The sequence below is a fragment of the Bicyclus anynana genome, chromosome 15, assembly GCF_947172395.1.
Source record: "Bicyclus anynana chromosome 15, ilBicAnyn1.1, whole genome shotgun sequence".
In the NCBI taxonomy this organism is placed as follows: Eukaryota; Metazoa; Arthropoda; class Insecta; order Lepidoptera; family Nymphalidae; genus Bicyclus; species Bicyclus anynana.
In genome coordinates this window covers 1,745,890-1,766,487 of record NC_069097.1, presented here as the reverse complement: position 1 = coordinate 1,766,487, position 20,598 = coordinate 1,745,890, and the positions used below count along the sequence as shown (strand labels likewise).

Below are 20,598 nucleotides of genomic sequence, written 5' to 3'. Positions count from 1 at the left end.
TAACGCCGATGGAATGTCAACCCTTGTTAAGTGCTCACACTTAGCCAATAACAATCCGACAGGAGTTTCGACGTATAGGCGCCAGTTCGATTCTCCAATGAGAGCCGTTATATTTCGGGATACAATAATCCTTTGTTCGTAAAGTATTATAAATACTTAATCTTGGCCCCACTAGGGTAGAGTACGTTAAACGGCTTAACCGGCTACATACCACGCTTACGGCTAAATCGCGGCTCTCATTTCAACGTCATAAATGCGTTACATACGCATTCGATTCATCTTTGTTATTTAGTTTGTACATTCTATTTTTAGTTCTATTCCGTGTACAAATATTAAATATACCTTTTTATATTAATTATGGGAGTTTAATTCATACACCACACGCGCGCTCCCATAACCTTTTACGTTTGCTAGATGTTACCGCTTTGGCAAAGTTCAAGAATCAACGATTTATCTCGTTTATAAAAACTGTTTTAGAATTTAATGTTCCATTAATTTAATTTGTAATCGTTTTTGTAGTGTAAAGGCTACCTAAAAATGTCGGTTTGTGTAGTTAAGTGGCATAAAATACGGTCAACAACTAGTTTCTAGTTTATAAGTTCGAATTCAAATTCAAATTTAAAATTCATTTCATTTTACAAGCACTTTTGACACGTCAGTTGACTATTTGTAAAGATTCTACCACCGGTACGGAATGCTGGTTCTGCTGAGAAGAAACCAGCAAGAAACTCAACATTTGCTCCTTTTTTTAAAAAATCATACAGTAAGTATTATAATTTATAATTACAAATTATAAATTTACATAAAATTATAGACAACATTATAAATTCTTATAGTTTTACTTCCTGTGTGAATGTGGAAGCTGATTCAATGGCCTCCAAGCGTCTTTATTTTTAAGGAACTCATGAATAGTGTAGTAACCTCGACTAAGTTTGTATTTTTTTTATTACATTTCTTAAAGTTATGCATTAGCAGGTCCATCATAGTCTTGAGGATCTTGATAAAGAAGAGTACACCCAGACCTACAAAAGATTTTTTTATTCTTTGGAGACGACATTCAGAAATAACGTGGTTTTAAATCTCCTTTTCGTTTGTACAAATTAATATTTTGTCTTACATAGACTATACTGTTGTATGTATATTGACAGGCTACTGTTAGTATACCTATTTCTTTAAACTTTTGACGAAGCGACTTGAGTGATTTTAATTTAAATATTGCTCGAATTCCTCTTTTTTGAAGTCCAAATATAGAATGTATATCAGCAGCCTTGCCCCACAACAAAATACCGTAAGACACTATGGAAGTACGCAAAATAAACAATCCTAGCTGTATCAACATCAGTAAACTGTCTTATTTTTCTCACTGCAAATGCAGTAAGTTTATTTTATAGGCAAATCCTTATATATTTCGTCTGCGCTAAAGAAGTAACCGAAGTAACTTAGCCACAGATTAATGCCAATATAAAAACTGGAGGTTGTCTATGTATGACACGAAATGTCAAGTCAAATGTCAAATCTATCTTAAAAATTTGTGTATCTGTAATTGGTGTCGTATTCGTATTTATAAATTTTTATGATTTTTCTTAATAAAAATATCCTTACACCCACTGGATCTTGGTGCAAAATTTATTAGAATAGCCACTAGTGTCCAAAAAATATAAATGAAGCCATGGCTTTGACATTGGACAAACTCACCAATGACGAAAGGCAAGTACAAGTACAGTCAGCTGTTATTGTTGTATGTTGTGCTAAGAGAAAGTTTGCTTACAATGTAAAATGTTACAAAATTCTGCCTGAACTTGTTATAAACAATGTGTATACATTGATCGTGATCTATTTGTATTGCAGGTTTAATGGTGATAATGTACTACAGTTTTTGCTATATCTCCCTCTGGGTTTGGTTCTCACGGCCTTACGCATAGCCCTGGCGCTTGTATTATGGATTGCGTCGATCATACTGCCAAATAAGTCCGCCGTGAGACAGTTATTGTCTACTCTAGCTTGTTGGACATTTGGTAAGGTCATATTGAAATAAAAAATAGAACAATAGCTAATTTTACAAACTGATTCCTTTATCAGTAGTGATTTGGATTGAAATTCAAATGCACATTATAAAATGGTCAAAACTCTATTGCACTTTATAAACTAACAAAGGGATTTTATAAAAATTATTACCAAAGTAGTTTATAAGTGAACGTCCCACCCTGCATCTCATTGTCTGTATGAAATTTAGTTTTACACAAATCTAGTGGAAACTATGTTTTTTTCAAGATAAAAAGGAATATCTGTTAATTCAGGGTATATTATATCTCTATTCCAAATTTCAGCCTAATCAGTGCAATAGTTTTGGTGTAATAGAGTAAAAATCATCCATACAAATATTCATGTTTAAAGAATAAGTGTTTTATGAAAATGTTAAAAAAATTGTAATTAGTATTCCCACTTTATAGTTACAAATTACTACTAAACTATACTTATTTATAATTGATTTTTGCAAGGCAAAGTCTAAGGTCAATTGATCGTTAATGAGTTTATTTTTAGATGTTTTTATAGTATAGTGGCGACAATTAATTCTGTTCAGACTTTTGGTATGTGGGATGTGAAAACATCATTAAACAATCTATTTTAACAGCTCACTCGGTGAGGTATCTTTCCTCTTAAGTAAGGTGTTTATGTCTACTACATTGTTCTAATATTGATGGTGTGTAGTGGCTTTATAAGACTACGGGAGGCTATAGACGTGGTTAGTTACCACTCTACCGACTAAGACGTGCTGCTAAGCGATTTAGCTTTCTGGTGCAATGTCCTGTAGAAACCGAAACGAGTGTGGATTTTCATCCTCCTAATAACAAGTTAGCCCGTTTCCATCTTAGATTGCTTCATCACCTACCATTGCATTGTTGGTGGGATTGTAGTCAAGGGCTAATTTGTAAAGAATGAAAAGAAAGAAGAAAGAATATGAATAAGTGAGCTTAGAGCTCAGACTAAATACATAAGGAGTCATCATCATCATTACCAGCTAATGGACGCCCACTGCTGGACATGGACCTCTTGCATGGACTTCCAAACACAACACTTAAGCCACCAGCCGACGCTCCCTGCAACCCGCTTGAGATGCCCGGTACACCTAGTGGGGGGTTGACCAGCAGTTGTGGTAACAGTGGGGCAAAGGGTGTCAAGAAACGCCGGGGGAGATTCCGCTGCCAACCCCGACAACTAGACCTGGTACTATTTAAGGAGTAGTTTTTGTTGACACACCCAAAGTCACTTTTTGAAATGCCCAATGCTGCAGGTGCCTTTCTTTGATTTCCTACTATGAAAAAATATAGAAGAGGTCAGATGGCAATGACTTATTAAAATGTACAGTTATTTTTTATTGTAAACAAATATAAAGTGGGTCACTGGGCAAGGTGATTAATCTATGCCAAGCACAAAACATAATGGCCTCTACAGGTTTGATATAAAGTTGAGGTGAGCCTTAACTCTGAAACATGGTTGTGTTTCATAAATAGTTGTTTGACGAAGAGTTGACATGACAAGAGCTGACACACTGCTCGCTACATTTGCAGGCGTGTACGTGAAGGTGAAGGGCAGCCGCGACCCGCGCTGCAGCGTGCTGGTCGCCAACTACGTGTCGTGCCTGGACTCGCTGGCCGCCGCGCACACGCTCGGCACCATCAGTGTAAGCTCGTCATGTGTACACACTCGGACACTCCTCACAACTGTAGCTACTGTAGGCGTGCAGGTGAAGGCAGCGGCGACCCGCGCTGCAGCGTGCTGGTTGCCAACTAAGTGTCGTGCCTGGACTCGCTGGCCGCCGCGCACACGCTCGGCACCATCAGTGTAAGCTCGTCATGTGTACACACTCGGACACTCCTCACAACTGTAGCTACTGTAGGCGTGCAGGTGAAGGCAGCCGCGACCCGCGCTGCAGCGTGCTGGTCGCCAACTACGTGTCGTGCCTGGACTCGCTGGCCGCCGCGCACACGCTCGGCACCATCAGTGTAAGCTCGTCATGTGTACACACTCGGACACTACTCACAACTGTAGCTACTGTAGGCGTGCAGGTGAAGGGCAGCCGCGATCCGCGCTGCGGCGTGCTGGTCGCCAACTACGTGTCGCACACACGGTACCGACAGTGCAAGCTCGTCAAGTCTTTACACATTTTGACATTCCTCAGAACGTGAAGGTGAAAGGCAGCCGCGACATGCTGGTCGCCAGTTACGTGTATGAAGTTGAGGCATTACCAGAACAAAATTGTACAAAATCGAAATTCCTTTTATAATAAAGTTTTGTAATGATTTCTCAAGGTAGGCAGAGCATTTTTGTATATATGAAGAGCCTGGCGGTGGTACTTGGCCACTGCTGGTCGCCAATTACTTATACCTACCTACTACCTACCTAGACACGCTGTCTGAATATACACATATTCAGACGTTTCTGACAAGTGCAGGCTTTATTTATTTACAATACATATGTAAGGGCAAATAAATATACAAATTGCTACCTCATGGCAGCTGGAATAAGTATGTATTTTTGCTGATAAATAATAAAAGAACTATTTGGTTACAGTTACGAAAATGGAAGGTTCCGCCATTTTTTGCCTCAACACTTGGAATCAAAAATGCTGCTCAATTTGTGAGAAAGTAAGTTACCAAAAGTAAAATAAATTTAGTATGATACTATAGCTTTAGCTAGCGTCAGGTATCTCACGCCATACAAACAAATTGTTGCAGAGAACACTTCACAGAGAATCCAAGTAAACCTGTGCTACTTCAGCCGGAAGGTGGTCCCACAAATGGCACGGGCATGCTAAAATTCACAGATTGGTCCTTCCCCATCGGTAATAGAGTCCAGCCTGTTGCTATCAGTAAGTTTACTTACTTTCAATTATTTTTAATTTCTATATTATAGGTCAGTCATTCTGTCTGCCGAGTAATGGCGATATAAGATGCGCTCGTTTATTCTTATTGTGGCATTCAATCTGTCCACATGTCTTCTTGTGTAATCCTTCATGAAAAATTTTGGGATGGGCAGGGAGTGTTGGAAGAATGTCATCAATGAATCCCTTTTAAGCCCTTCCAAGCCTTGGGCACTGCTCAAATAAATTCTCTGCCCCTCAGTGGTGTATAGGTTACATTCTTGATGGGAATTATGTGTTTTGCACACTTCAGATGTCGAGAATCTCTTTCATAAATTAAATTTAGTCCCAAGTTGTTGATGATAACTATGATGTTGTACATTATTCCATAGCTGTGATAACCCAGTGGATATGACCTCTGCCTTTGATTCCGGAGGTGTTCGAATCTGGTCTTGGGCATGCACCTCCAACTTTTCTGTTGTGTCCATTTTGTGCCAATTCGCATTGGACCAGGATGGTGGACTATTGGTCTTATCCCTCTCATTCTGAGAGGAGTCTTGAGCTCAGCAGTGAGCCGAATATGGGTTGATAATGATGTTCCAGCTGTGGAGCGACCGTTCACAAAGGTGACAGTCCACCGGGCGAGCGACAAGGCGGACGTGTTCCCGTGGTGGGACGCGCTGTGGTTCCTGTGGACGCCGTGCTCCGTGTACACGCTGCGCGCGCTGCCCGCCCTCGAGCGCTGTGACGACAGCGACCAGGCGTTCGCCGAGCGCGTGAGGCGCGCCCTCGCCGACGCTCTGCAGGTTAGTGACCAGTGACCAGTGACCAGTGACTGAACGACCAGTGACCACCCGCCGAGCGACCAGTCGGACGTGTTCTGTGGTGCGCTGTGCGGTTCCTATGGACGCCGTGTATACGCTACGCGCGCTGCCTTCGTTCGACAGTAGTCTAAGATCAAGTATATAAGACTACCTTAACCGAGCTGATTATAAGATTAAAAGTATTTTATGTCAAACAAGTAGACGCCGCGCGGTTTCACCCGCGTGGTGCCCATTCCCGTAGGAATACGGGAATAAAATATAGCCTGCAGCCTTCCTCGATAAATGAACTATCTAGTACTGGAATAATTTATTAAAGCGGACCAGTAGTTCTTGAGATTAGCGCGTTCAATCAAACAAACAAACTTCGGCTTTAAGCAACATCTTCAGCTTTATAATATTAGTATAGATTAAATATGTCAATAATAATATATCAAAAAAACTTTTGACATTGATTCGTCTGCGGATCTCCTCAATTCTGATTCGATCACGCAGAGAAACTCCAAGCATAGCTCGTTCCATCGCCCGCTGAGTGACTTTGAGCCTTCTGATAAGGCCGACAGTTAGCAAGTCTCGGATCCGTAGGTTGTCACTGGCAACACGAAAACTATCACGGTGAAACTGGTGAAACTATCACGGTGTATAATTTGTCTAAAGGTTGTGTGGCCGTGGTCGTGCTCTGATGTGGCCGTGCTCAGACCAATTATAGAAGGACCTGTATCACACTCATAGTCACAAGCAAAATTGTCTGTCATTTTCTGAGGAAAACGAGCTTCGATTTGGTATATATCTTATACTAAACTAGAAGTTTTTGCCCGTTTTTTACACCTCCTTCAACTTCACAAAAACATTTTGAAGGAGCTCTTTAATCGACGAACACAATTACAACTATTTAACATCGATTCTATAGAGACAGTTTTTGTAATCGCATTAGATCGTAGTAACGTCTAGCGAGGCAGGTCCAATACAATAATTGGTCTGAGTGGCCATGTCACGCAGGTGCCGCTGACGGAGTTTAGCGGCAGTGTAGCTTTGTGGCCAGTGACCACCGACCTAGCGCCGTGTGGCCGTGGTCGTGCTGTAACGTGGCCGCGTCCCGCAGGTGCCGCTGACGGAGTTCAGCTGGGAGGAGCTGTGCCGCGGGCCGCGCGTGCGGCGCCGCGCTGCTGCGCAGGCCGAGATGCTGCGCCGCGCGCGACACGTCAAGGAGGTGCTGCCGCTCGTGCCGCTGAAGGACATCGTGAGGGAGCTCGGTGAGACACTAGTGCTACCAACTTAGTAACGGCCCATTTCAGGGCCTCCCTCCTTATAAGAGATTGTCTGAATCAAAATCGTTAGTAGTTCAATTATTCATTTGTTACTTGGGAAACAATGGAAAACAACCCGTGTAAAGGTCCGTTTATATCTACAGACACAGTGGGTCACAGACAAGTAGCGTGGCAGACACTATTCACATATTTTATTCACACTGCCCAGCAGGTAGCTAGAGACACGTGAAGTCCTTTGTCATTTGGTAATGGCGATCTTATTGTCATTTGTCTAAGGCGCTGTCAATTTTACTTCACACACAGGTTTATGTAAAGTACTCTACAGACATGAACCGCACAGACAAAATATTCTTTCCGCGAATACTGGCCGGGCGCGGCCCGTGCCTGTCAACGTCTTCGCGGTCGCATTACGATATATTTAAGTATGTTAAAAAAAACTGTATAGAAGAATGTCTTTAGATATAAACTGACCTTAAATCTCCATGCTCCATACCCAACAAGCTCCCAGCACTATATAATAGGATACTAACCAACAAATTGACCAGCATACTAGCGAAAGTGCTGGTCAACGTGAAAGCAGGCATTAGACCCACTCAATGTTGTTTGGCTATTCTACAATAATTATGCTCTAACAGGCACGGCCAATAAAACCATTCACTTCCAATTCTGGGCTAAGAGTTTTACCACAAATTTCTTAGTAGAAAGACATTTGAGGAATTACTATGTTAGACACTCGTGCTTTTAATTCTGATGGTGTTTCATTATAATTAAATTCAATCATATATGTGTTTTTTATAATTTACAGCATTTATCTATTAACTAGCTAATTAATCATTGATTAATTGATTAAAAATAAAAATATGTACTTTTGTGTTTCAGAAAAAACACGCAGCGTCGACGTAACGATAACGAACTTCCTGGAAGGCCTCGTCCCGTACAGGCCGGAGGCCGAGTCAGTGAGTGACCCCCAGCCCAGCACGTCACAGGCCCCGCCCAAGTACGTGACCCCCGCGCCGACGGGGACCTTTCCCAAGTCCGCCAAAGAGAGGCAAATGAGTTTCCAGGAGAGGAAAGCGCAGATGATAGCGGAAGCCAGGCAGAGGTATATAGAAAAACACGGGTTGAAAATAACCTGTTGATAGTGATTGTTTTTTTGGAAATTGTTATTACTCTGAGGGTAGTCTGATATTTTTTTTTGCACTGACGTTTGTTATACTGGTCCTACTACCGAAAAAGCAATATTTTTACCACATCTCTAAAATTGTAAAGGGTTTTAATATTGTAATATAATAAATTAAATATTATCAATATATATGTATAGTATCAGTAGGTATGTATAAATATACTAGTCAACTTTTTAACTAGTTCTAACTAGGTCCACAACTACTAATATTCAAAATTATGTACGTTTTGGATATTTTAGCTCAAAATGCATATACAATTATATATTATATAACTATGTAATTTGAAAAATATCTGTATATATACATCTAAAGTTATGTAAAACGAACTATAAGGGCCCCCACAGACAAAGCGTTTAGGTGTTCAGAGATCTGCTTTCTGTATAACGTTTGCAACTTTAGATGCTACCGAGCAGATAGCAGACAGTTAAACTTTGAAGCCGGAATAGCTCAGTGGGAAAAGGGCTGGACTTATTACAGACATCACAGAGGTCGTGGTTCGATTCCCTCCCATGGACTATTGTCGTACCCACTCCTAACAGTTTTCAGAGTAATTGGAAGGGAACGGAAATATTACTCATATTAAAAAAACTGCTGTGTGTGTTGTTTGCTTGGTGCTATGACAGATTACTCAAAATGCAAAACACTGAACTCAGAACGTGTTGTTTATGCGGGCTCTAATAGTTTTAACGAATAAAAACTGTCTACCTTACATAATGGTATTGAATTTGGACAGACAACTTCTGTTCAAAAATAATTCTTATAGATTTAATATAAATTTTTATATCAATTGTAGCTTTCCTATTGAATTTAAGAAAATGTCCTGTATTACTTTTCAATTGACATTCAGTAAGCAATACTAGTAACTAATATTTAATATTATTCTTGTAAAAAAATTAAACTCTAACGAATTAAGGTCGTATTTCGACCACTGTAGTGGCTTAACAAGATAGCTGTCCGCCAGCCAATTTTAAACACCAGATATTAGAGCTTTAAACAAACAACAAACACCATTTTTAAATTATTATAGATACTAATCACCCTGTATAATATACGTCAGTGTTTTAAAAGTGTAAAAAGCGACGCACACCGATCGTTTTGGTACAAGACCGTGTCTTGGCTGCTGCGATACAACGCTCAGTGTGTACTAGCCCTAAGGTTAATGTCATATCGGACAGCCATTTTAATATACCTACTTAGGGCCATAGCTCATTAGAGCCATTCTGCACCCGACAAACATCATTCGGCGTCCACTCGTTGTCTATAGGTACGACAAAAACTAGATCGAATATCGTTGAAAAGGTTTATGTGGTATTTTCTTTGTCATTTGAAGGAGAAGGATGCAAAACAAAAAAAAAAAATTAATGGTGGTTCGACAAATTATGAAAATTATTTTCTTAATAACAATTTGCGTCGTCTATCCATAAAAAAATACTATCTACCCACTTGTAAATTATAAATATTAAAGATGTCCTTTACAATTTCTGTCAGTGATTGAAATTGCATGACGATGTCCTTGCGTTATTCATTCGTTGATATTACGGAGCTGATGTAGTGAGCAATAGCGTAGTTTACCTCAGGCCTGTATCAAAATTAGTTGGAGGCCCAATATACGAGCGGCAAGTCCTGAAAAATCTCTTTAATTTTTGATATACTTTAAACTAACTCTTTCATTAAATACTGCTTTTTTTACTTATGTCATTTCTGCAGTTTTTTATGTTTATATTTCCTGGAAATCACCACCAGATTAAGTAATATTTTAGATTACTTTTTACAAAATTTTGCTTTCACACGTAAGGGGCTCCTGTAGACAGGCCCCGTATCATTGATACGTCTGATACGGCGGTAGCTACGCCCCTGGTAGTGAGCGTAAAGTAAAGAAAGCGAGGCGGCGCCGGTTGGGTGCCGTGTGACTCTAATGAGCTATGACCATTAGATGATCGTTATCGGGTATTGTCAGATAACCTTACTTGAGTGCCTTTAGCATGGATATAATCACGTTTTTGCGTCGTATTAGTTACTATTTTTGACTTAAAATATATATAACATTGCTCTCATTGTTATAGTTCAAAATGAATAGTTTAGCTACAATAGCTCGATGGTAAAAGGCTCGTATCAATATCGAAGGTCATGGTTTTCTTCTTCCGTCTAAAATCTAAATAAAGTCTTCCGGCTAAATGAAGGGGAACAGAAATATTGTCCATATTTAAAAAAATTAGCTACTACTTTGAAAAAGAAAACAAAGTAAACTTTAAATGGCCTAAGTCTTATAAATAGACTGAGTAATCATCCGTTTTTTTTTTAAATAATTGATAGACTTGGTATCATGTAATCGTATTAGTGTGATTTGTTATAAAATTTGTTAATGTTCAATTTGCTTTACCTCGCCAAATGAGTGGTGACCCTTAGTTAAGTCATCAGTGCCTTGAATTTTGATTGATTGAAACGAATCTTGAATGACTAAACTGGTATATTAAAATGGCTGGACGTAATGGTACGTTTACACTGAAGTTATTTTTCGTAATGTTTATCGATGTTGCTAGACATAGAGCAACATTTGTAGATTGCGCTGAACAGTAAAAAAAGTAACTTGTGCGTCTCGGAAGCCAGACTAAGTGGTGTAGTAACGCGTTACGTTACGTAACGGTTTTTCCCTTCCATTATAAGTTATCACTTTAATATATATTTAAAGGTTGTGCAAAGTCACATAAAGTTATTGAAAGTTTTTTAATGTTCCAAAAATTGTTATTGCTCAACAAAAAGTAACCTCAGTGTGGATACACCATTGTATTGTATAGTTGTCAAAAACAAAATCTAATTACGAGAACAAACGTCAAGCAATAAATACATGTATGTAAAGTTATCCAGTCTAGCTGTTTATTTAAAAGTATCTCGCAAATAACGTAACGTGCATCGATTGCATACGTAACATGTTTTATCTCGGATGGGACGGGATGATGAAGTTTTGGAAATACAAACATACAAAATACATACAATTCTGTATGTATTTTGTATGAAATGTTGTCACCAGAGCGCATTCCGTATGGAGCGACCTTAATGTGCCACAATTGGTACATAATGTTAGTGTTCTTAAATAAGGTTTCTTTAAATATTTTGTTTTGATTGAAGTCTTCAATAACTTTAAAAAAAATTGATTTAATTTAATCAATTTTTTAATTTTTTTTAATGTGGCCTCAATCCTTTTACTATCGAAAAATAGGTTTTGATCTTAAAGATTTGTTTAGATATATCAAGTCAGGATGCCACTAAAAGTCCTCATAAACATAGGCCTCCCTGGGCCTTATTACAGGAAAGGAGCCAATATAGTCTGATAACAGACTCAAATGTATTATTTCACCATTGTCAGGAACCAAGTGGGTAGAAGCTTTGGCCTTGACCAGATATGTTTGAATAGACCCTAAACCTCAGACTAATTAGATAAAGACCAGCCTCGCAAGACATTATTTTTCTGTCAAAGTATATGATCAACGGTCCTATGCGATTATAAACACTGTCTCTATAGAATCGATGTTTCATAGTTTACAATCGTGTCCGTCGATTAAAAACCTCCGTAAAAATACCTTTTCATGTAGTTAAATGGTGTAAAAAACGAACAAAAACTGCTAGTTTAGTATAAGATATGTATGAAATCTAAGCTCGTTTTCCTTAGAAAATGGCAGAAAATTTTGTTCGTGAATTTGGGAGCGATACTAGTCCTTATGTATTTAGTCTGAGCCCTAAACATATATCAATGATTATAGAATATACTTTGTACTACGTATAATTCAGCTATTACAAATGAAAATTTGTGACGATTTTAAAAGTATGAAAGTTAATTTGAAATTACAATATTGTGATTGGCGCTTAAAACTGTTTACTTATTTACAGACATATATTTTTTATAAATTATTAAGATCGTGTGACAAAAATTTTCAGACAAATAATGACCTTATTAGTATCATAGAAAATACATAAGAAATATGTTTTCCATTTCACTATTTCGTAATGGCGTGTTGCTTGTGAAATTCACAAGAAAAGAGATGTAATTCATATAATTTAGGCTGGTTCTTATTAAAAATGATGTGTTCACTTACCATTCGATGTTGTATATAGTTATAAAAACGTTTGTTTAGGTTTTTTTTTTCACCGAAGTTTTATTATTAGAAACTTCAGGTAATAGCTTCAAATGAGCCCTTTTCTTCTAAAGGTCTAAAAATCCCCTAGGGCTGTATCGGGAGTAGGTACAAATCGACATATGACCGTGAAATTGTAGTAAGCGATACTTTTATCAATTTAAGTCAATATTGTGCCAATTTTAGTACAAGTGACATTTTCATTTTCAAGAGTATTTCATATATTTCAATAAAAAAATTCAACACATTTTAACCCCCCTCCCCCTCTCCCAGTGCTGCCTCTAGCAGATTTAAAAAAAACCTTTAGAGGAAAAGGGCTCATCGAGCAAGTTTCATAATTACAGGTAATTCATGTTTTTGAAATGTTTTAATTATTAGTTTACACCCAGTAGATAGTGCTATTTTAGGGTGATTTCTATAATAGAGTCGTTTATATTAACGCCGCGAGAGTTAAGAAAGTATTAGGATAACAGTGGCGTGCACATTATTTTGGATTGGGTAGGCATTGTGCAAATATGATAACGGTATGTTTGAAGTGCACGTCTCACTTGGGTCGTAATTATAACTTGGCAAATTCGTTTGTAACAGACAGATAAACTCACAACTGATTTCCAGTCTCTGCCCCGCGCGCACGACTTCACACCCGCAGAGTCGTTCCCTCCCCGCTCGCATATCATGGGAGTGTCAGCAATAAACTTGCTAAGCTATAACTCTTTTTAGGGTTCCGTATCCCAATTTTTTTTTTGTAGAATTATCTTTATCTTCAATAAAGTTTATCTTGTGTGATGTTCGGTGCTAAACTATAACTTTTTGGTTTTAGAGATTTATTTTGGAGAAACAAAGTCTCGAGAAATAAAAATCGTGTCTACTATTGTGTGGACTAGACATTAAATTGAACGTACTTTCATACTGAATTGTCAGTATGGATAAACAATGGAGGTACATACCTTGAACGGAACCAACTGTTTGCGATTCCAACTCGCACTTGACTATTTTTTTAAATATTCAATATTATATTTTTCGATGTACGTAAATATATATTTTTAGCAGTGAAATGCTTTATATAAAACTGGGATTTTTTAAGTTTTCTTTTTGATTTGAGATTTTTTTTTTGTTTACTTTAGTGCTTATTAATCAATTAATTTATCTTGTAATTAGTAATTAGATCTCATTCAAAAGATTCATCACAACACACTGTTGTTCGTTTAGGGCAGTTTTGAAATTGAAAAATCCTTTATACTGTAATGTTTTGTTTAAGAATCGATACTAGTATAGTTCGAAAAACTTGTGAATAACGTTTTGTATATTAACTAAATAATATTTTGCTTTGAATATGTACGGATATCGTGTTACTGGCAAAGTTCAAATGCAAAATTTACTTTGAAACAATGTAAAAGTTTATTTCTTTTATTTTTAATTGGTACTGTAACACATTCCGTAGACAGAGAAAAAAATAAACTAATTTACATTTCACATTCATCACGTGGACTCTTTATGGAAAGAGAATATGTGGTGTTTTTTTTTTATTCTCTGCAAGTTAGTCCTTGATAATCTCACCTGATGGTAAGTGATGATGCAATGAGATTGAAGCGGGCTGACTTGGAAGAGGATGAAAATCCGCACCCCTTACGGTTTCTACACGACATCGTACTGGAACGCTAAATCACTTAGCGGTACCTCTTTGTTGGTAGAGGACCTCAATCAACCTAGCCGGGGATCGAACCCAGGACTTCCGTCTCGTAAATCCACCGCGTACACTACTGCGCCATGGAGGCCGTCATTAATTATTATTGTTATTTAAAAAATAAATCGGTTATTCGCTTATCCACTTTGCCGGTAACATAACAATTTTATAATCACTTTTAGGGGAAAAATTACGTAATAAACGTAATGAAATGTTATATTTTTACACAAATATAATAAATAGTTATATAAAATATATAGTGATGTATAAATTAGTAAAATATAGTGAATAGTTAACGAAGTCATCGATTTTTTTGTTAATTGATAATATTCTACAGCAATATATTTAGATGCAAATACTGCCCTATGGCTTCCAGCGTAAATATTATGCGACGAAGTTAGTTTGTAATCTTAGAATATTATGGATACATTCCACTAAACGATTAGAACGTCCAAAATAATGCAACTGTTCCACATGACGACCACGTGGTCCCGGCGAAAACGTCATTGATGACGTCATTAATTATGCTCACGAAAAGCCTCAGACCAATTAGCTTTTATTGGACTTGACCTGAGTTCTTGCACTACACACAACTATTTTAAATCGTTATACACACACGTGTAATTTTAACACAATGAAACATCGATTCTATAGACGGAGTTTGTATGAACACGTTTGATCATGATCAAACAGTTTTGACAGAGGGGCAACCTCTAGCGAGGTAGGTCCTATAGAAGGTAATTGGTCTGACCGAAAGGCTCACAACAACCCATCTAAAGAGCTTCTATTATTTCCTCTCCATTCCACTTGATTTTATAATGGCAATGCTCGCAAGCAAGTGGAAAAATTAAAATGTGATCGTTGTGATCGCTTAGTGGATATTTAATCCTCCATCATCAATTTTAAAGGTCCAATTCAGGGACAACAGGATAATTATGTATATCGGTAGATAATTCAATATGCGAGCCTACCTGAAGAGGGAGTGATTTTTCGCGGGTGATCCCTCATGATGAACCATCATATTACCTATTCTTAATTAAGTGGTTAATTTCTTCCATTAGCTTCTATTATTCATCTAAAATAGTTATCTCTCGTAGCAAGTTGTTAACGGTGTTTCAACGAAATAATTTCAATTAACGTAATTTCGTTGTAATAGCCAATCGTTAGAAGACTGCAATAACGAGAAATCATTGCGATTAATATAGTGGTGGCTCATGTTTTAAATTGTATACTGAAATCCTGAATCCTCAGACCTTCCAGTTTTTTGAGGGGGACGAGGTAAACTCACACATTGAAAATGTTTAACACCTATAAATTTATGCTGTGTACACTCACACAAACTATATAATTTTAAATCGTAATACACACGTGTAATTTTAACACGATGTAACATAGATTCTATACACGCAGTTTGTATGGATACATTTGATCATGATCATATAGTTTCGACAGAGGGGTAACCCTTAGCGAGGCAGGTTCTATAGAAGGTAATTAATTCGTCTGAGACTGAAACACGTAATTACCTTCCAAGCCTAGACTGCAATAGCCATACGATTGCATAACAACTTCGTCGCATGTACTTGTGTATATAGAATTAAAGTTTGGAATTATTATGATTATGAAATAAAAGTAAATTGTTTCGAAAAAGAGTTGATTTTATTTTTGACACAAAATATTTCACTTTACAGTACGAACTACAAAGTCAAAAAGGTTTACAATCGTAATATTAAACTACCCTCATAAAATACAACGATTTGACCTGCGCTATAAATTTTTCAATCAGTAAAATTTTTTTGGTACACTAAAAAAATCTGTTTGTAATTGAAAATTTGTTTTTTAAGTTTGAAGTATATTTTATTATAAAGCTATTTATAATACTTTTCTAAATTAACTAGCCATTTTTTGTTTTCTTATTTATTTACAAATCATCTCAAATATATTTCAATATGATTTTTAAAAAAATATGATTTAACTTACAAAGTTATTGGCGATTGAGCAATTATTATCTGATTTTATTATTATCTTGTAAAATTTTAATGAATTAAAATCTCAAAATGTATAATCAGATAAACAACTGTCGATATATTTTATGCAAACAAATTTCACTGATTTAAAACGTTTATAATGAGGCAGGGACGGAATAAGCCGATGGTCCATGATCATAAGTATATTTATATCATAACCATGTGTATATCTATATCATAACCATATATATATTATATCTATATCATAACCATCGCCTATAACATAACTACCTCGTAAGGCACACTAGAAACAAATCCTTCAATCTATCCTATATCCGTCAACTTGGAAGATTAGAAACTTCGCCTATCTATTTAATGGATTAAAAGTGTTTCATACAAAAATTAGGATGCTAAAAAATATTTTGCGAGTAGGGTGTTTAAAACTGGCCAAACTCATTTATCATCATCATCAAAAACAACAACAGGGTAGCAAATACAAATTTAGATGTCCCCTCCCCTCCAATGCAAGCTACGCCACTGAATAACAACCCATTTTCAGCTCACTGTAGAGCACGAGTCTCCTCTCAGAGTGAGAGGGGTTAGGCCAATAGTCCACCACGCTGGCCCAATGCGGATTAGCAGACTTCTCACACGCAGAGAATTAAGATCTTCTGGTACGCAGGCTTCCTCACGATGTTTTTCCTTCACCGTTTGGGACACGTGATATTTAATTTCTTAAAATGCACATATCTTGGAGGTGCATAGCATGCCCCTGACTGGATTCGAACCTATGCCCTCCGAATCGAAGGCAGAGGTCATAAATCCACTGGGCTATCACGTCTCAAATCATATTAATATGATAGTTTAGTAATAATAGTTAGGCAACCTACACGCAATATATTTTTAATGTAATAAATCCTTCGTGTTAGGTAGCCTGAAAAAGATCACTATTAGTGAGGTCGCCTCATGCACTGCGTTTTATCATCAGCAATAAAGATATTGAAATAAATAAATCTATACTAATATTATAAAGAGGTAAAGTTTGTGGTATTGTGGTAACATCTAGATCACTAAAAATCCCACGTCAGTTGTGAGTGTCATAGGCTATATTTTATCCCCGTATTTTACGGGAACGTGAACTACGCGGGTGAATCGGTTAGTTTGATATAAAACATTTTGCATCCATTAAACAAATAGGTGAAGGACGTTTCTTCTTATCTTAGACTATAAGGTATCGTATCCGTTATTAAAGTTTAGTCTATCATAGTTTCAAGAGATGGAAGTAAAGTTATTGCTACAGTTCGTTTCATGTAGGATGGTGCGGGTGACAGTTCGTTTCACTCTTGAAAGTTTGCCGCGATTCCCGGTAGTACGTTATGAACGTCATACAGGCGACTGTCACCTTACCCATGATATCTGAAAAACACTAAGTGCCTGTAATAGGGATGATGACGGTTTCTCAAATTGTTTATAAATTAGGAGTATGCTAATAGTAAAGCAATTTTGTAAATGTAACAGGGTATCTGCGATCATTACTTTCGGAGCTACAGCGATTTAAAGGGTCAGATTTGCGGCGCTGCCGCGGATCCCTGAAAAACGCTCCATACAAAATGGTACGAATTGATGACGTCGTTGATCCTTAGATTTGTATGGGCGTTCAAATAAAATTACTAATATCTTTGTTATTTGTGCGTTTATATTTATACTTTATTTTTGGAAAATTGTTACGTTTAATGTAAGGAATCTAAAAGTGTATGAATTTTCATCTAATTACGATAAAAGAATTTTAGTAATTTTGAAATCTTACAATCTTATTTTGCAAACATCCAGACATTCTTTGGTTTTTACATATTAATTAGTTGATATTGACCTTATTTACCCGAATCTATAGTAATATTATAAAGCTAAAGAGTTTCTTTGTTTGTTTGTTTGAACGCGCTAATCTCAGGAACTACTATTCCGATTTGTAAAATTCTTGTAGTATTAGATAGCCTATTTATCGAGGAAGGCTATAGGCTATATATTATCCCCGTATTCATACGATAATGGGAACCACGCGGATGAAACCGCGCGGAGTCAGCTAGTGTATCATAAGAATCAATATATTTAGACATAGTCATCATCCCCATTACCACCATACCGACAGAAACAAAGCGATGCTCTTTGGCGGCAGAAATGGTGTAGTATTTCCTCGAATGACCTGTCACAAAATAGCTTACGACTACCAAATTGTATTTATTAAGTATCAAAGTTTTCACGATGCCTCAAACATCTACTTAATAATGTCTACCAGCTCTCAGACTACCTATTATGCGTGAAAAGTCGTAATATTTTTTTTATTATTTTGTTTGGCACTGTGAATACATTGTCGCCATTCCAACATCTTGGGAGCCCAATGTTAAGTTTCGAACTATGCCACTTCAGTTATGCCATTTGTTGAGTTTTTTCAGTGAATTTGGTTATTCTGCAGAACTCCTCAGATTCGATCACGCAGAGATACACTGAGCATAGTTCAATCGCCCGTTGATAGACTTTGAGCCTTCTTATAAAGCCCATTTACTAAGGGCCTACGACTGGTCGCTAAATATTGTCTAAATATTTCCATAAACATTCTAATCAAATTCTATTCCAAACGACGAGACGACACAAAATTAATTATTGAAATAGAGTATAAAGACAAAATCTGCCCACACAGACTACGTTTAATGCAAGCTAATCTTTCTAATATTCATTTAAAATAAAATTAATTAATACAAACTGAAAAAAAAGGGATATTAAATTTTTTCATCTATTTATTGTTTGTTCAAAAGTAATTCATCGATTTTCATGCGTTTTTGCAGGTAGATTGAACTAAAATAATATTCGTAATGAACAACCACGAAATAAGTTTAAAATCATTAGATTAAACTAAGATTGGAGCTTGGACTTTCATTTAAATCTAAAAGGACCTTGAATTTGGAACCTTCTTATAAAAATCGATTTCTACGCGCACCTAAGTTGCCGACCTTGACATTTAGAAGTTTAAAATCCTTAGAAATATTAGAAGAATTGAGCCTTTTTGTCTATAACCCTAATTTATGCGGAGTGCGTCTCGGAGTGTTAAGGCCGGGAGTAGCAATCTCCTGCTTCACAGGCACTTCTTGTTCTTTCTTCTTCTTCTCTTCTGCCATCTTCTGTTCTGCTTGCTTCATCTCTTCTTCCATGCGCTGGAGGTGTACTGCGGCTTCTTTGCGTTTGTCGCGATTGGACCTAAAATAATTATTTTTGGATTGTCAATCATCAACAAATCAATAAACATTCTATTAATTCGAATGACTTTTCGGAAAGTTAGACCTTAATAGAAAGTTAGGGATGATTTATTTTAGGCCGGGCTGTGCCTCGTCGGGACACAGAAATATGTTGGGTGTTCCTGTGATGTCACCAAAAAATGAAGCCGGATCCGCTGGGTGGGTATTCCAAAGTCTAGGCGAGTCCCACATACCCTTTCGGATAGAGATGCGTAAATGCATTTCCAACAAAAAAAAAACAAAAAAAGGCCGGGCTGTGCCGTGCTGTGTGGGCGTATTTTGTACGTGGCAAATTGCTTAAAAAAAATTACTGAAGCATAAAGTTTAAACATTAATGTTGCAAACGGATCTCCAAAGTTGGACAGTTGACATACAAGAAATCGGTTAATTAGTAAGGATATTTAGCTTTAAGATTAGCTGACCTGGTCAGGAAAGTCGATAAAAACGTTTGGTGCATGTCGACCATCAATGCAGTTCTGTCTTTCCCCTAAAAGCACTAGGAAGCAGGGCTTCAAGGAAGTCTGAATAGCCCCCATGAGCATCTACTTACCATAAGAAGGTCCTGAATGGATGTCACCCACACAGAAATGCTACCGTTTAAGGCATCTATTGGTCTATAATATAAGTAAAGAAGAAAACCCACTTGATTTTAAGTGAAAGACCTTTGTCTACAATCTATAGTGTTAAATCCCATATGCCTGTATTTTTATCTGTGAATAACTCTTTAAAGCTCAAATATGCCTGGTGGTATTATTCACTTAGTACATTGGAGGGATAAGGGAGTGCACCTCCACCTCAGCACTCCAACTGTTAACCTGGTCAGATTTGCCCGCGGTACTGCTGATTAACACACCAGGCTCTGACGACCGGCAACTGGCAGTATAGCCAATCTAAAACCAGGCTGAGGTAAATGCTATAGGCCGTTGTCGGACAGCAGCGACAGTTGTGTAAAAGGCCTGACACTGCGATGACCAACCCGCCTGCACAGCGTGGTCAATATGGGCAATTCTTCCTATGAGAAGCGTCAACACACGAGGCCCCAGTTCCCGTCAGCGGTCGTGATCGTAATAAGAATCCCCGGGCGATGGAGAGCTACCATCTCAAGCGTCAGTTTTTGGCTACGTATTTGTATGGACCGGAAACGTGGTCACTGATGGTTGGCCTTATCCACACATTTAAGTCACACAGCAAGCTTCATCATTCAGTTAGCGCTGCAAGCGTGTGAACTTATTGGATGGTGGGTGGCTAGCACAAGATCTCTAGTATAGCTTAGAGGACTCTGTCTTACCCTTTCTTAACTCAGTCTTTTTTGGACAAAATTGAGGAGAACGGAGAACGGAGAATATTGGAGTTATTCAAAAGAATCGCAAACATTGTTACAATAAATTGTAAATACTCA

At 37.4% G+C, this 20,598-nt stretch overlaps 2 protein-coding genes across 4 annotated transcripts in view; one reads left to right on the top strand and one right to left on the bottom strand.

The window, feature by feature from the left end:
* The first annotated feature begins 1,532 nt into the window (after positions 1 to 1,532).
* LOC112049708 (lipid droplet-regulating VLDL assembly factor AUP1) lies at positions 1,533 to 15,595 on the top strand. Of its 2 annotated transcripts, XM_024087714.2 has the most exons (8): positions 1,533 to 1,707; positions 1,849 to 2,015; positions 3,570 to 3,682; positions 4,573 to 4,646; positions 4,737 to 4,870; positions 5,465 to 5,667; positions 6,785 to 6,935; positions 7,830 to 15,595. In XM_024087714.2, exons 1-8 carry the CDS (start codon positions 1,670 to 1,672, stop codon positions 8,087 to 8,089), a joined length of 1,140 nt encoding a protein of 379 aa, XP_023943482.1. In that variant the 5' UTR covers positions 1,533 to 1,669; the 3' UTR covers positions 8,090 to 15,595. The 2 variants fall into 2 exon arrangements, with proteins under 2 accessions (XP_023943482.1, XP_023943481.2); XM_024087713.2 differs by lacking the exons at positions 1,533 to 1,707; positions 1,849 to 2,015; positions 3,570 to 3,682 and adding an exon at positions 3,840 to 4,004.
* Positions 15,583 to 20,598, bottom strand: part of LOC112049702 (pre-mRNA-splicing factor ATP-dependent RNA helicase PRP16) — a 95,839-nt gene continuing 90,823 nt past the window's right edge. For both annotated transcript variants that reach the window (XM_024087704.2, XM_024087705.2), the window contains one exon: positions 15,583 to 19,161. In XM_024087704.2, the coding sequence (XP_023943472.1) occupies positions 18,975 to 19,161 (187 nt within the window). In that variant the 3' untranslated portion in view covers positions 15,583 to 18,974. The remainder of the gene's footprint in view (positions 19,162 to 20,598) is intronic.

What these genes read in the sequence shown, in the direction of transcription:
- LOC112049708 (XM_024087714.2), top strand. Translation starts at nt 1,670, where the DNA reads ATGGCTTTGACATTGGACAAACTCACCAATGACGAAAG. An exon ending in AGTCCAGCCTGTTGCTATCA is followed by an intron (nt 4,871 to 5,464) that starts GTAAGTTTACTT and finishes ATGATGTTCCAG; the next exon opens with CTGTGGAGCGACCGTTCACA. An exon ending in CCCTCGCCGACGCTCTGCAG is followed by an intron (nt 5,668 to 6,784) that starts GTTAGTGACCAG and finishes CGCGTCCCGCAG; the next exon opens with GTGCCGCTGACGGAGTTCAG.